A 17187-nucleotide genomic window follows, 5' to 3' on the forward strand; every position below is an offset into this window, starting at 1 on the left:
AGAACTCTGGATAATGCTTACAATGATGCTTCTATTTAAAACCAAGATATATTATTTGCCACCAACTCATACCTCTGGCACTCACAGATACTTTAGTTACCTTTATTTCAGCTTTCATTAAGTTGATTTTTGACCAGGTAGTATATTTACATATTGTAAGCTTGAAATAGTAAACAGAGAAAGGTCTCTCTCCCACTCCTGTCTCTTGGTATCCAGTTCAAACTCCCACTACCAAAATATAACTATTGGTATTATGGCACGTGGCTTATTTTTTTTTTTTTTCCCTGAAAAGGGTCAAGCAGTAAACATTTACAGCTTTGTGGATTATACAGCCTCTGTTACAAGTATTTAACTCAGACATTACAAAGCAAAAGGACCTTTAGGCAATACATATATTAATTTACCTACTTGTATTTCCAAAAAAAACCCTTTATTTAAAAATGTAGAGAGTGAAATCAATTTTTCCCCTGGAATTATAATTTGCCAAATCCTGTCATAGAACTAAGTTTAAACACAATCTCTCTTTTTATAGAAAAAAGTGTTTAAAACCTTGATGGAAGAAACTGCAACAAAGAATCCTACTTAAAACAGAAATTCATTGTCTTCCTGAAATGATGTGCTAAAATTATATGCACGTGTATATTCATATAAATAAATGGAAGTATATTCCAAAATGTCTTCTCTAAAACCTGTAATATATAACTCCAACAGTTCCTTTTAAATCATGGCATAATTACAAAAAACTTAAAAAAACCACTGAGACCAGATAGGCTAGTAATTTAACAAGCACCAAATTGCCAATCATTAAATTCTGCCTCAAACTTTCAGTGATAAATTAAATATAAATTTAAAATCTTTATAAAATACATTAAAGCCATAAACAGTCCATATTTAAAAATAATTCAAATCACAAATGTATACTTTTCTAATATGCTCCTCATATGTCTTACAAAATATTTAATAAACCTATAATCAAGACTGAAGATCTTTAGATCTTTCTAAAAAGATTATTGGAATTGAACAACCAACTCCATTGAACAACCAATATATCCCAAGAATACCTTACCTTAGATGCCATTCTCATAAAAAGTTTGTTTTGACTTTCTGCTGTTCCCATCTTTTCATTTTTGACTAAATCATTTAGGCTTAGATGATCATCATCATGAAAGTATCTGACTCTTTGTTTTTCCTCATGGGTAGAAACCTAGGACAAAATAAACATTATGAATTTGGATAAAATATAAGTCTATGAAGACTTTTTAATGTATTACTTATAAATCTCCTAATAAATATAAAACTCCCACCAGGTATTCCAACATTTCCTTTCAGTCTCTCCCTATTCTACCTGCTTCCGGTCAAAGAACTTCCAACAGAATTACACCTACTACTTTCTCTGTCCCTTTATTCTCTTCTTCCCTGGGAATGACAGCATGACATTACTGATCTGAATTTTGTTGAAAAGATCAAACTGGGCTAGGAATGTAGCTCAGCAACACAAGCACCTGCCTGGAAAATTGAAGGTCCTGAGTTGAATTTCCAGTATACATATAAGAAAAAAAAAAAAAATCTAACACTATCTCTTCTTTTCTCTTCCCTGGAGTTAAAATTCCTTACCACTGTTAAAGGTAGACTGTACTTATACAGTGGTGGAATAGTGCAGGAAGAAAAAAAAAAAAAAAAAAACAGTTTAAGTATTAGCAAACACACTGCTGTGAACTTAATTTGGACAATGTTTGCGCCCAAACCCCAAAAGTTCACATATTGAAATCTCAGAGTGACGATATTAAGAGGGGGTCTTTGGAGGAGGTAGTAGCTCTTTCATGAATGAGACTGACAACTCTATCAAAAGACATGAGAAAGTCATTTTCTTTCCTCCCTCCCCTTCATCAGCTTTCTTCTCTGTTATGTGAGGATAAAATGAAAAAATCACTGTTACCAAACCAAAAAAACATGACCTCACAACACCTGTGCCCTAATTCGGACTCCCCAGTCTCCAGAACTGTAAGAAATGAATTTACACCACCCTATCTAGGGTATTATGTTACAGCAACCGGAATTGGTGAGACACCCACATCTAACTACTGAACCCTGATTCTACATATAACTTTACCAAAAACAAAACCTGATATTCAGATCCCCATCTAATTCAATCCCAAATTTTCCTGTCAGTCGGGTCCACATTCAGGTATGGAATAGAAAAGTGTTATCTCCTCTCCCCTTCAAATCTTCTTGATCTGCTCTTATTTCCTTATCTAAATAAATTTTGGCTTTCAATTTCTTTGAGATCTTTGGAACCAGAATCCCATGATTTTCCCCAACAGTGCTATTTTTCCTTCACTAGGCTTGTATGTCTCATATGTCATGACTTCAATCACTCCCGGGCTCCAAATCTTTAGTATATGGACCACTTGTCCTTGCATTGTATGCAAAGAACAAATCACACTCCTAAGCCAATGTGTTTACTTTCTCTTGTTCCTGTACCTAGATTGTTCAATAGTATGCAACTCAAAAGGAGCTCTCAGTACCATCTCCTAAGATGTTTATAGACTCCAAGTCATTTCTGTCACATCATATATTCAAACCTTTACTATTCTTGTTTACTATTCTCTTCTTCCTAATTATTCCCATATTAGGAAAGTATCTATTGTCAGTTGCCAAAAGAAATTACAATTTTATCATTTCTATTTGTTGAAAGAATTCATTAGAATCATTAGTAGCACACCTAACCAATGGAGAAATAAATATTTGATAGAAAAGTTCAAGATGAAAAATTCTTTCAGACACTCAACTGTCATTTGTGGGATTTCCAAAGTAAAACAAAAACCTAACAAGAAGATCAAATACTATGTTTTTGTCATCTTAAGGGACTTAAGATACTGCTAAAAACTAATTGCTGGAACTGAAAAACAGAAAAACATAGGTATAGCAAGGCTCACAGAACCTACATAATTAACAAATTATTGTGTTTGCATACCCCATTGTCTGTCCCAAAATCTTGGTCCCAGACACATGATGAAGTCTATAAAAAGAAACTAAATACAACATCCAAGAAATGTACACTAAAACTAAAACTCCTTTAAACATTAGGGTGGGAATGTTTCATTCTGATCATAAGGCTCAGAATGAAAACTAATGAAATTAAAAGTAAAAAATAATCCAAAGAATCAACAAATCAAAGAGCTGCTTCTTTAAAAGAATAAACAAAATAAAGTCTAAGCCAAACTTACTAAAAGAAAGACAAAAGACTCAACAATGCAACTGCAAATAAAAAAAGCAAAATAACAATGAACGCTATCAAAATTCACTACATAACTACTATTAAAAACTATACTCCCACAAATTGGGAAATCTTGAAGAAATGGAATATTTCCCAAAATTGTATGAATTCCAAAACCACACCAAGACATCAAACATTCTGAATATTCCAAAAATAAGCAATGAAATTGAGGCAGTAATAAAAAACTTACTCTCTAAGAAAAACCCTCCAACCCGATGGATTCACTGCTGAATTCTCTAAGATCTTTAAGGAGATTGTAACACCAAGAGTCTTCAAACTCTTCAATGAAAGTGAATGGGAAGGATCACTCATGCACTCATTTCTGGAATTCAACATCACTGATTCTAAAACCTGACAAAGATCCAACTAAAAAGAAAAGCTACAGGCCAATCTTCATAATAAACATAGACACAAGTAACATGAGTGAGATACTGGCAAAGAGAATGCAACAAATCATTAAAAGAATCATACAACATGACCAAGTAAGTTTTATTCCATTTTTGCATTGATAGTTCAACATACTCAAACCACATAAAAAGAAACAGGAACAAAAATGACAGTCATACCAATAGATCCACAAAATGTTTTTGACAAAATCAAACATCCATTCATGATAAAAATCCTAAAGGAAATAGGTACAAAAGTACCTTACCTGGATCTGATAAAAGCCACTGATGACAAACCAACCATCAAAATCATATTAAAGGAAAGCTGAAAGCTTTTACTCTAAAATCAGTAATAAGATAAGGATGGCCACTATCACCACTCCTGTTCAACACAGGACTCAAGTCATTAGCCAGAGCAATCAGGCAAGAGGAAGAATAAAACAAACATATACAGAAAAAGGAAGATAACAAACTATCATTATTTGCAGATAACATGAGCCTCTACATATAGAAGACCCAAAAAACTCCACCAAATGACTCCTAGAATTAAAACCAAATTGAACAATGTACAGGATACAAAATCAACACACAATCCTAAGCATGAACATTAGGGATTAAGTGTGGATCATCGTGAGAAGCCAGGAATCACCATCCCAATTCCCTATAGGAAGAGTCACTGATCCATAAGAATGCTCGCTTGCTAGGTGACTAGTTTTCCCATTTAACCGTGATTTAGTCAGTTCTACCTGAACAATTAATCTGATTGGTTGATCATAGTTCTGTCTCACCTCATGCTTCTCTGCCTTGTGAGTACCCAGTTTTCCCCATCTTAGACCTGCCTCACCTCAAGGTTTTACTTTATAAAAGTTCCTAGAAAAAGACTCTTGGGCAATCTAGTTGGGACCCCTTCTATCTTTCTCTCAATAAATACTTAAAGCTTTCTTTCTCTCAATAAGTACTTCTGCTCTTAAAAAAAAAAAAATCAAAATCCTATATATCAGTAATGAACTCATTAAAAATAAGAAAAACAACATTCACAGTAGAACTAAAAAATTAAAATTAAGAATTAACCTAATCAAGGAAATGAAATACCTCTATAATGAAAACTAGTACAGTACTACCATGGTTCAAATGCTTTTATTTGCAAACAATTTAGTTCACAAACAGAACTATTTGGCAAAATTTTATTTTTGTTTGCAAACTGTGTACCAGGTGATAAACAGGACCACAACCACCCTTCCCACACAAACACAAACAAGGCCATCTTTTCCTAAATCATAGAACAAATTAAGTTTGTGAATCAAGGTACCAGTGTACTCTGAAAAAGGAGATGGAGATTAAAGAGAACATCAGCAGAAGGAAAGATGTCCCCTGTACTTGGAGAGGCAGAACCAATAATGTCAAAACAGCCATACTTCCAAAACTGATTTATTGCAATTCAAATCAAAATACCTACAGCATTCTTCACAGAACTAGAAACAAAATTACTAAAGTTCATATGAAAACAGAAGAATCCCAGAGCAGAAAAAGCAGTTCTGGACACCAAAGCCAAATGAGGAAGCATCACAATCCTGGACCTGTAAGTTTTACTTCAAGACTACAGTGATAAAACCATTATTGGCATAAAACAAACAGATGGACTGACAGAAAAGAACACAGGATATGCAAACAACCCCAGACACAGTCATCTGTTTTACCTTTGACAAACGGGTCAAAAACATACATTGGAGGTACAATACCCTTTCATCAAATGATGTGAGGAAATCTTGCTATCTATATGCATGCAGAAGATTAAAGCTGAACCGATACCTCTCACGGTGTACTCAACTAAAATCAAAATGAATCAAAGATCTAACTATTAAAACAGAAACTCAACCTTCTAGAAGATAAAGCAGGTAAAACTCTTAAAGTCTTAGGTGTGTGCAAAGACTTTCTGAACAAAACTTCAATTGCATAACAAATAACAGCAAGTATAAATAAATTAAAAAGCTTCTGCACACCAACCAACAACTAACAGAATGAAGAGAGAACCTACAGAAAAGAAAAAAATCTGTGTCAGCTGTACCTCAAACAGAAGACTGATCTCTGCAATCTATAAGGAGCTCAAAAAAATTAAAAAAGACCCAATCAAGAAATGGGCAAGTGAAATGCCTCTCCGAAGAACATAAAAAAATGTTCAAATTCACTGGCTATCAGAAAAATGCAAATTCAAACAACACTGAGATTCCATCTTACTCGAGAAAGAACGACAATCATCAAGAAACCAAATAATAATTAATGTTGGGATAGTTAGGGTGAAAAAGCCCTTCTACATTGCTGGTGGGTATGTAAACTAATATAACAATTAGGGAAATCAGTATGGAGAGTTCTCAAAAAACTGTATCTTTCCAAAAGAACAAAACACATCATATTACTGTAATACAAGCATAACTCTGTTCATAGCAGCACAATTCATAACAGCTACATCTTTATTTTATGAAAAATTAAAACACTTCTTAATAAAATAATACACTGTAGACCATTATCTTCAAAGTAGTTACTCAGAGTATAAGACATACAACAAAAAGATTCCTATGGAAGAAACAAACACATAATAATACAAAACTTTCTTTTCAACTAAGACACACAAACTTAAATAATGCATGGTTTCTCTTATATAAGCAACATTAAATAGAGTATATGTGTGTGTATTCAAATAAGAGCAAAATAAAAAGGATAAATGCAAACAGATGTTCAAATACTTCTCTAAATATTTTAATATACATTAATTTAGTTCATTTATACTGATAGCTAAATCTTGGAAGCTTATGGATAGATAAAATGTGGTATCTATTCATAATGGAATACTACTCAGTTTTATTTGCGGGAAAATAGATACATAAATAGATAAAACAGAAATCAGATACACAAGCTTTATACCATATGATTTCTCTCATTTGAGTAATCCAAAGCACAAATAAAGAGCAAAATGAAAGGTAAAAACAAACAAGGAGATAGATCGCATGCAAACAGGAAGGGGACCAAGAGAACACCGAAGTGGGAGAATAATATTAGGGAAGATATAAAAATCAACTGTAAACACCACCAAGCAAATTATTTACATTTCAACTTTCCGCTCAAATTAGAATCAAATATAAAGAATCAATTTCAATTCTATTTAATAGAAATGTAGTTCCTCTGCATAAATAGAAGAAAAGATATCTTCCTAGTACTGACATAAAAAGTTTATGATGTGTCATGTGCATGGATCAATTGCCCTCAATGAAAGTAATCATTATATGTTGTAAACATGAACTAAGAAACAATAATAATAACAGCAATAATAATGAAAATGAGGGAAGAGGATCTAGAGATGGAGGGAAGAGAGCAGGGAGGGCAGGGGAATAAAGAATTCCATGTTCATAATTTCTTTAAAAAAACACAGTTGAGTTAGATTCCATCTTAAACAAAAGGCAAGGGGACATAACGAAGAATAAAAGTTGTATCATAATTTACTACCATTGATGTTTGCACTAAAAAGATATACTTCAGAAAATATATTTGTATAAACAAGCCCCATGGGAAAAAGAAATCCTGAATTACCAAACAAAAACCCCTTGACCATACCCTGTGTCTCTTCCTACTTCCTGCTTTTGATTCCAGAGGTTCTGGTGTGGTCACGGGCCACACTCTTCCAGACGCATCTGTTCTAACAAGGATCACTTCTTCCTGGTCCGCAGTCTACAGAAAGATTGAGAGAGAACTTTTGAAGTAAATATGAAGAATGCTGAATACTTATATTTAATTACACAAAAAGCACAGGAAATATTCTAGCTGTCACATAATATTATGGATTACCTTAAATTTTCTGAATTGTTATTTATCCACAATAAAATAACCATAATCCTTTTCAGAAAAAGGATGGAGATAATACACAAAGCTTATTTTATCACTTAAAAAAAAACACTCACAGAAGCAAACCTCAAATAGTTTTCATGTAGACTATTAAATGATGACACAGTACTAACAGTCTACCAGGTTTTGTCCAACAGCAGCCATCACTTACATACAGCACAAATGCCATGTTTAGTGGACGCTTAAGATTCTACTAAAACTTGATTGTAAGAAATAAAACAACTAAATGACAAAAACTTGCTAATTTATCTAATCTAATGATGCTATTTTTTATTAACAGTCTTCAAATGCTTTTCATTTGACTATACATATTTTAAAACCATACTCTTTTCTACAAAATTTTCAAATACATGTCTTGCATAACAGTGAATAAACTTTACAGCGAAAATATTATTGGTAAGATTCTCATAAAATACAAGTAAACATTATCCAGAAACAAATAAAAATCAGTTGTAAGATTAAGTAAATTATTCGCATTTTAATTTTCCTCTCAAATTAGGATCAAATATAAAAAAATCAATTTCAATTCCATTTAATTGATTTAGTTCTCCTGTGTAAACAGAAGAAAAACATTAGATTCCTAGTACTGATCATATAGAAATGTACTATTTTTCCTCACACAACACTAAATGAATAGTGATGATTATTTATCACTGCTTCAGTGTTGTGTTGGGTTGTTTTTTCTTGCAGTACCTGGGATTAAACCCACGACCTTTACATTGAGCTGCATTCCCGATCCTTAGTTTCTTTTTTATTTTCAGATAGATTCTCAAAGTTGCTAAGTTGTCCAGGCTGGGCTTGAACTTGCAATCCTCCTCCCTCAGGCTCCTAAAGTATTGGGACCACAAGCACCTATCACAACTGCTGGCACTCATCACTACTCTCATTGAATGTACATTTATTACTGTTAATTAATTAATAAAGTGTTGTATTTTAAAGAGTCTCTCATAGGGCATGGTGGTGCACACCTATAATTTCAGCACTTGGAAGGCTGAGGCAGGAGGACTGTCATGGGTTCAAGTCCAGTGTAGGCTACCAAGTCAGTTCAAAACTAGTTTGGAATACACAGAAAGATTCTGTCTTTCAAAAAAAAGAAAGAAAAAACAACTTACCAGATAATAGATGGCCAACACATTGTAAACTGGCTACTTTTTCACAGTTAAACTTGGTCTCCCTAAGGAATTTCAAATTACTAACACCAACAAATAATTACTAAATTATTGATTCTGTTTGTTATATTCTCCAGCTTGAAACTCTTCTTTATGCTTCTACTTCTCTCTATTCATTCACTCGTTCATTCACCAAATATTTTCTTAGGTGCCTATCTTATGCTAGAGGCCAAATTTATAGCTTAGGGAATTACGTCCTACATGAGTTATCAATATAAAGATACTCAACTTTACTTTCTCCTCTATTGAAAGCTGCTCTTAAAATGCTCATAGTTCCGGGGCTGGGGATTTAGCTCAGCGGCATAAGCACCTGCCTTGCAAGCAGGTGGTCGTGAGTTCGATCCCCGGTACCGATAAAAACGAAAATGAAAAAGACCAAAAAAAAAAAAAAAAATGCTCATAGTTCCACTATTTCTTAGTTTTCAATCTCTGACTGAAACTTAATTATCACTGGTATTGCCAAAAATACACCATACCATTCTTTACTTAAGAACCTACAGAGATCATATATAAAACTAAACCAAGTATGGCCACAGATAAGTGCAAGTTCATAAATTACCAACCATGAAATACTTGTACTAGCATTTCAAGGTAACTACAGATAAGTACAGAAATAGTTTATAAACATTTATATAAATCACATACAGCAATTTTATGTGTTCAATCTAAAAAAATGTATTTCATTTTTCAGTAATTTGTTTCTGTAGCATTTTATAAAACTCCTAGTCTATAATGGACTGGAAAATTTTAAACACATATATGTTCCCGAAATATACAAATAATTCAGATGTCACATTGTCTTTGTTGCTCAACTATGAAATGAAGCATGTAGCCACAGATAATGCTGTTACCAAGTAACAGCTACCATTACCAAGTATCATTTCTATTGCTAGATGACAATCCTTTTGGTAACTATGAATCCACTTATAATTGTTTACCTTTGCCACTTTTTCCAGGCCAAAGACCAAGCTACCCTCTACCTGATGGCTACATGGCCTGGCACAATGTCAAACAATAGAGGGTACTCAATAAACGCTTGAAAAATGGAATTTAAAAACCTGTACCTCAAACAGATTAATATATTTCCAAAGCAAACCCACTCTGTTCCCTTTTAATTGCCTCTTTGTCTATTTTCTGTTCTGTAGGTCTATTGTTATAAAAAGCCTGAAATTGGTCTATTCGTGTACCCAAGACAGAGTGCATTTCCATCTACTTGACATTAAAACAAAATACAAAAATTAAGTTTATTCAACAAAGAAAATCGGTAAAAACATTTTCATCATCGATGTGATTTACTAATTTCTCACCAAATAAAAAATAAACACTTTTTGACATAACTAGAATCTATAAAAATCTTTCCATTTTTAAAAGAATGCCAAATGTCCCAGATTTTTAATTTCTCCACAACTGCAGTTTATGACACAAGACTTTACATTTTGAAAACTTAACATTTTATATGATCTCTCATTAATAAATCTCAAAATATCCATGAACTATTCATTCATTAATTATATAACAGCTCTCTGGATAATGCAAATCATGAATTAATTTAATGGAAGAGAGAAAAAAATAAAACAGCTTATATTTATAAAATCAATCTGCTAAGCAGGGATGTACTTACCCTATTAGTATTTATAATATTTATGGGAAAGTAAGTAATTTTTTCTCACAAATTACACTGTTGCTTTTACAGTAACAAAGAATTGTATTTACTAACAAAATATGCCTCAAGGTCCACTCATTCTAAATTCCCACTTAATCCAACAAATACTGAAACGTAACCATCTTTCTTATCTTCCTAGGACAAAGATCAGGCTGCATACCACTTTATGCATAAGGTCCACCACAGTGTCACACAACGGCAGGTACTTGATGAGTGCTTAGGAAGAGAAATTAATACACCAGTGCTTCATAGAGATTAATTATACTCCAAAGGATCATCTGCTTTCTCCTCTGCAGTAGTGCCCTAGTTCACAAATTCAATTTCCATGATTCTGTTTGCAAACTGAACTGCATAAAAACCAAATCAAATTTCCCCAAAGGTCAACATTGTACCTAACTACTGAATTTGTTTGGATTCTCTTCCAACTCGGTTTGTGACCAGAATTATGGGAAGAACCAAGTTCATGCACTGAGGTACCACTGTATTTTCTTCTACTCACTTTTCCACTTTCTATTCCTTAAGCTTGCCAATACAAATTGCACTGTTTTTGTGTTTGAGTACCCCACATAGAAATATCAAGGAGATCTAAAATACTAAGTTCCCAATTAGCTATCACATTAATACAAAACACAGGGTTTACTTAAGAATCTGTATAAGAGTTAGCAAACTGTGGCCTACAAGCCAAATGCAACCTGCTATTAAGTCCAGGAGCTAAGAATGCCTTTACATTTTTAAGTGGCTGGAGTGACACAAAAGTATTTTGTGACAAAAAATTATACAATTCTAAACTTAGGGAATTGTATAGTGAGATCTTGTTTTAAAAATACAAAAAGAAATAAATAAAATTGAAAATAAAAAAGAAATGAGTGAATCAAACCATGAAAAGACATGAAGTAACCTTAAATGCAAACCATTAAGTGAAAGAACCAACCTGAAAAGACTACCTACTATATGACTGCAATAATAGAACATTCTGGCAAAGTTAAAACTATGGAGGCAATAAAAAGATCAGTGGCTAACAGAATTTAAGGTGTAGCAAAGGATGAAGAGACAGACCACAGAGGATCTGTACGGCAGTAAAACACTACTGATATTACAAGGGTATGTATGCATCAATACTCAGATGTCCAAACCTACAGAATGTACAACAGCAAGAGACCAAACTAATGTAAACTGTAGACCTTTGTCACTATGATGTGTCAATGTAAGTCTGTTAACTGTAACAAATGTATCTCTAGGGGAAGATGTTACTAAGAAGAAAGAATGTCCACATGAAGAAACAAGAATATGTAGGAAATCTCTATTGAGCTGAAAAAAAAAGTCTACAGGGCTGGGGATATAGCTCTGTGACAAGAGTGCTTATCTAGCATGTGAGAGATTCTAGGTTCATCTCTAGCACTACAAAAAAAGAAGAAGGAAGAAAAGCCAGGGGGTAGGGAGAGAAGGGCAGGTAAAAAAAAAGAACAGAAAAAGAAAAGGGAAAGGAAAAGGAAATAGAGAAAAAAGGAAACTAGGGGTTTAGCTCCATGGTAAAGCACTTCCCTAGCATGCATGAGGCACTGGGTTCAAACTGCAGCACCTCAAAAATAAAAAAACAAGTATTTCAAAAGAAGTTTCAAAAAAGAAAAAGTTGCAACTACTAAGAATGCATAAAAAGGCTTCACAAAGTAAAGACAAACTCTAAGAAGTGGATGAGCCTCAAGAGGGTAGTATCTGCCACAGATGGTAAATATCAGACTTCCTACTCCCTTTACTTGTCCCTTTTTTTAAGTGATGCTGAGAATCAAATCCAGGGCCTGAGCCCAATCTGCACTAAGCCACACCGCAAGTCTTTTCATTTTCCAGGAACAAGATCTCGCCAAGCCACTAAGTTGCCCAGATGGGGCTTGAACTTACAATTCTCCTGCCTCAACCTCCCAGAACGTTGCAATTATGCCTAGATACTCCGTTATTTTTTAACCTGCTTGTAACTACTCAGTTAATTTCACCTTAAAGAAGTCATTTTTTTAAAATATTAGCTATCACGACTTAGCTTTAAAAAAGTAACCAATTTCATACACATACTACCTATATTACCTAAATCAAAGATGATCTCAGCCTTAAGAAAACTCTATGGAACTCAATTTCATACTGACAGCAAACTATGTAAATTAATCTTTTAAAATCAGTTATAAATCTGATTAAATCTCAAACTTGACTCTTAAAAATGGCTGTTGACTTTATATTTTGGCATCAAAGAAATAACATGGAAACAAGTATTTCATGAGTTTAAATCTTTGTTCCTGTTATGATTGATACATTGTGTCAACTTGAGAGGCCTCACCACTCAACTAAGTAACTCAGCAGCTCTCCATTCTAGGGTGCAGAGCACAGGCCCTAACTGCTCCAGGCTATACAATGTGTCAATGTGAGAAGGTCAGAAGTTTAACTAAGATACTCAGCAGGGGGCCACGGTCCTCCTTTGGAAACATGCTCATCCTGCGCAGAAGGGCACCCACAGAGATGCTGTGAGTCTATGCCCACCTAGAGTGCTAGAATTACAGGCATGTGCTACCATGCCCAGCACAGAAAATATTTACATATGTACAAAATCTAACCCTTGCTAAGCATCTCTTTAGCTGCTATCTTGGTCAAACTCACCATCATTTCTTACCTACATTATCGTGAAAGCCTACCAAGACTCCAGCTTCTGTCCTTGTTCTTTTCTGACTTCCAAAATGAAATATGATCTGATCTCTCTAGTACTCTCTAACCGTAAGGCTTTCCTCTCTACATTCATTCCATGTCAGTAACACTGGTCATGCTTTTCTTTTCATATACCTGAGACAATTCCTGTCTTTCAGCCTTTAAATTCTGATTCCTATGCTTAGAGCACTCTGCACTTAGACACCCAGAAATGCACTCCTTCACTTACTTCAAATCTGCAACAATTCAGTGAGATTTAGATGTGAACCCTAAGACACTTAAGATATCTACTAACCCATAGAACATATAACTTTTTAAATACTGTATCATTTATTTAGGTATTATTTCATTTTATTGTTTCTCCATCGCAATCCAAACAAAAGTTCCATGTACACAAATGATTTTATCTGTTTTGTTCACCAAGAGAAAACAGGCACAGATATTAAAATATTGCCACTGCTAAGCAGTATTATTATACAAGGTAATTATATGCCTGCAGTAAACATTTATTACATACCTCCTCTGCTCCTGTTGTTTTTGATGATATTTGTGTTACAGTATCTTTTATTTTATTAGCCTTTTCAAGTTGGGCTTTAAGCTGTTCAGCCAGTTCCTTCAAAAAGAAAAGTAGGTGTGACACTGTTTACTTGTCCATTACAGAATACTACAAATCCACAAAATAAAAAGAAAACAGTATACCAAAACAAAATGTAGCCATCAGTTAACTTCAATTACCAACTCACAGCTCAGCATACGTAGTGTTAATGACCTATCTCATTTACAAACACCTCAAATATCAATGGAATTTGAAGATAAATCATTTCAAGATCATATATTTTGAGTAAGCCAAGGAGATAAAACTTCCAATTATTTGTGAGAAGGAAGCCATTGCAAGCTTTAATATACTATTTTCTTCACTGGTAATAAGTAATTGAGAAAAAAAAATTGTGAATATGTTTCATTTTGACCCTAGAAAATCTATAGGAACTTATATAAAACAAGTGACTTGTAAAGCAATAAACCAACTGGGCTTGGAGGCATATAACTATAATCCCAACACTTGGAAGGTTGAGGTTATTATGTGTGATAGCATGAATAGCTATTTTGAAGAAAACAAGAGACATTATGGTAGCCATTGTTCATCTGCTATTATCTTGTTTTGGGATCCTGTAATACTTTCATTCTTTTGTTTTGATTGGTTATACTTTGTTTGTGTTTGGTTTGATTCTATTGTGTGTAATGGTATGGACAGCTAATCTAAAGAAAATGAGACACATTATGATAGTCATTGTTGAATTCCTTTTGTCTGGATTTGAACTCCTGTATTGCTTATATTGTTCTGTTCTGATTTGCTTCATTGTATTTTGTTTGTTTTATCCTCTTTAAAATAAATTTTTTAAAAAAATCACCATGAATTTGAGGTCAGCATAGGTACTACATACTGAGTTCAAGGCCAGTATGGGCTACAGAGTGAAACTTTGTCTCAAAAAAAACTGATAAAAAATTTAAAAAGCAGTATTTCACAAAGTAATACAATAAATTTAAATGACAAAGCATAGTAGTTTCACTACAATGGCTCCATGAAAAATGGAACACATTTTTTAACCTAAAAACTTCCTACTCCATGACCTCTCATTCATTATTTTAAACAATTCTCCTGTACTTTCAAAACTCAAGCTTTACTTTCTTGCTATTGCTATTGCAGTTGGTTTATCTCTCAGCTTTATCTTCTTGCTCTTGGTGGTGTTATTCTGAAAGGCTTATCTCTCTCAACTACTTCTCAGTAGTGCTACCAAGGATCAGATTCAAAAACACCAGCATGAGCAAGACATGCCTGCTGATCATCTAATGCACATGTAAACTAATAAAAATAGAAATATCTTATTGGCTACTTTTTATTCTACTAAAAAATACTATACTGATAGTATACAAAAACATAAGATTAATGAAATGCCACTTACATTTTAGTCTGATATTACATAAATATGATCGTGACACTCTGGTGTCACAGCACAGAAAGCTCTCCAGCTTCTACTATCATAAGCAATTTAACATGACTTAGAGTAATCGGCATATAAGAGTATAATGAACAAAGAAGCATATTAATAAATAAAAGTAGCTCTTCTATTCAGTCTAAGGTAAACTAGTCTTAAACATTATTTTAAGAATTGAATGTGAGAACATCTAACATAGTATCACATACAACATCATCTTAAATGGTTGAATAAATGAATCAACCACCTTTTGTTAAAAGCTCATTTTTTAAGTTATTAAATAAGTTATTCTCAGAATTAAGAAGGATTCTTAATAATAAATAACTAAAAAATGGAAGCATTTTTAGAAACATACTTAGAAAATAGGAGCATCTTTAACTCTTTCAAATATGTTGTATAAATTAATACAAAATAGGGGTTGGGGATTTAGCTCAGTGCCATAAGTACCTGCCTTGAAAGCAGGCGGTTGTGAGTTCGATCCCCGGTACTGATATAAAAAAAAAGAAATTAATACAAAATAAAGTCAAAAGCAACAATAAAAATTATATAACTCTCTGGAATCATAAATTTCAGAAATATAGTAAAGAAGATACTTATTTAGCAAACATAATTGTTTACAGAAATATTCATTTAAAGAAATAACGAACAGCAATTATTTACACAATATATCACATTCATGCTATTGAGGAACTTTCAAAATTTCTCATGATATGTTTAAGCATTATTCTCCAAAAAGAACAACATATAAAAGTCTTACCATATTCCCCATCATCTCTGCCTTAATAATCTTGGCTCCCAACTTATTCTTCTCATCAACACTCAGGACACGGATGGACTCATTCTCTACACTAAGTAGAAACAAGACAAATTAAAAGCATGTGAAATACAGGTACAAATAACAAAACTGAGACTCAAATTTAATCTTAAATGACCTCAATAAAACATTCAGCACCAAAGAGAGATCAGGATTCTAATATGTAAAAATTGAACTCAGTGTTCTACCATAAATGAATCAATACTTCAAGATTCTTTTACAGAGCCATTATAGCATATGGCAGTTATAGTAATAACAGATCAAGTCCCAAAAACAACAATTTAAAGCAATTTAAAAATCAACTATTCTTCATTATTTAATAATCCCATATTCTTTCTAAAACAAAAACACCCAGAGCCAGGCCACAGTTCTATGTATCTTGGGAACTTCTCATTTCAATGCAGTAATCCAAGAAACTATAATCTGGAGATATGTTTAATCACATTCAAAGAATGAAAGCAACGATTGTGTATCCTTTTGTAAAGTCATCCCAGAATTAATCAAACTCATAAACTAATTTAACATGAAGAAAATGTAGCTGACACTACAAAAGCCTCACAGAAGAAAAGAGAAATTTCCAACCAAGGTCACACTGTCTCAGCTTATTACCTTAAGAAGGATTTAAGGCTACAGAGCATGTAGTGTGAGCTCACGCAGAGCCTGAAGGATTCTGAGTAAAAGAGAAATAGGTAGGAGTCCAAGAATTCCAAGGCAGGTACAGTTCACTGAACAGAGTATCAGAGTAAGAGAATCCCAAAGGATTCTCCTGAATATACAGGAAGAAAATAACTACAGTTAGGGAAAGACCTATGCCAAAGGGTTATAGGAACAGTAGTCAGCACCCCTAGGAATACTGCCTGGTCCCACTGGCCAGACTAGGAAACTGCGTAATTCAGAAAGGGCGCTGCTTCAGTAGTATGAAATATTAAGCTAGACTAACTGTTGCTCTGGGTCCACCTAACATATGTTAAAAGCAAGAGTGAAAAGGATCAAATGGTTTACAATTATTTAGATCACCAGAATCAGTGCAAAAATATCTATAAAAATTCAAAAATATCCAGGACCATCCACAATAAAATATGTAACACCTAGTATTAGTATCCAAAGGAGCAAAATTATAGATTCAAAGTTAATTACAGGCTGCACTTTCTTAATCAAAAAATCAGAATTTTTTTAAAATTCTGAAATCTGATATGCTCCAAAATCTGAAACTTTCTGAGCACTGACATGATACTAAAAGTAGAAAACTCCAAACATAATTTCACATGAGAGTGTGTGCTTGAAATGCAGTCATACCAAAAACAT

The 17187-nt window shown here is 33.5% G+C and overlaps 1 protein-coding gene across 12 annotated transcripts in view; it reads right to left on the reverse strand.

The window, feature by feature from the left end:
* The window catches only part of Cwf19l2 (CWF19 like cell cycle control factor 2), a 190460-nt gene that overhangs the window by 132674 nt on the left and 40599 nt on the right, over positions 1-17187 (reverse strand). For all 12 annotated transcript variants that reach the window (XR_010049754.1, XR_010049756.1, XR_010049755.1 and 9 more), the window contains 4 exons: positions 15826-15916; positions 13592-13687; positions 7270-7383; positions 1067-1204 (listed from right to left, as the gene is read on the reverse strand). Coding sequence is in view for 8 of the 12 variants with exons in the window: in XM_063256129.1 (XP_063112199.1) it covers positions 1067-1204; positions 7270-7383; positions 13592-13687; positions 15826-15916 (439 nt within the window). In the remaining 4 variants the exon portion in view is untranslated. The remainder of the gene's footprint in view (positions 1-1066; positions 1205-7269; positions 7384-13591; positions 13688-15825; positions 15917-17187) is intronic.

This window comes from Cavia porcellus, unplaced genomic scaffold (genome assembly GCF_034190915.1).
Source record: "Cavia porcellus strain 051 isolate PalLab524CR breed Dunkin Hartley unplaced genomic scaffold, mCavPor4.1 scaffold_9, whole genome shotgun sequence".
Taxonomy (NCBI): Eukaryota; Metazoa; Chordata; class Mammalia; order Rodentia; family Caviidae; genus Cavia; species Cavia porcellus.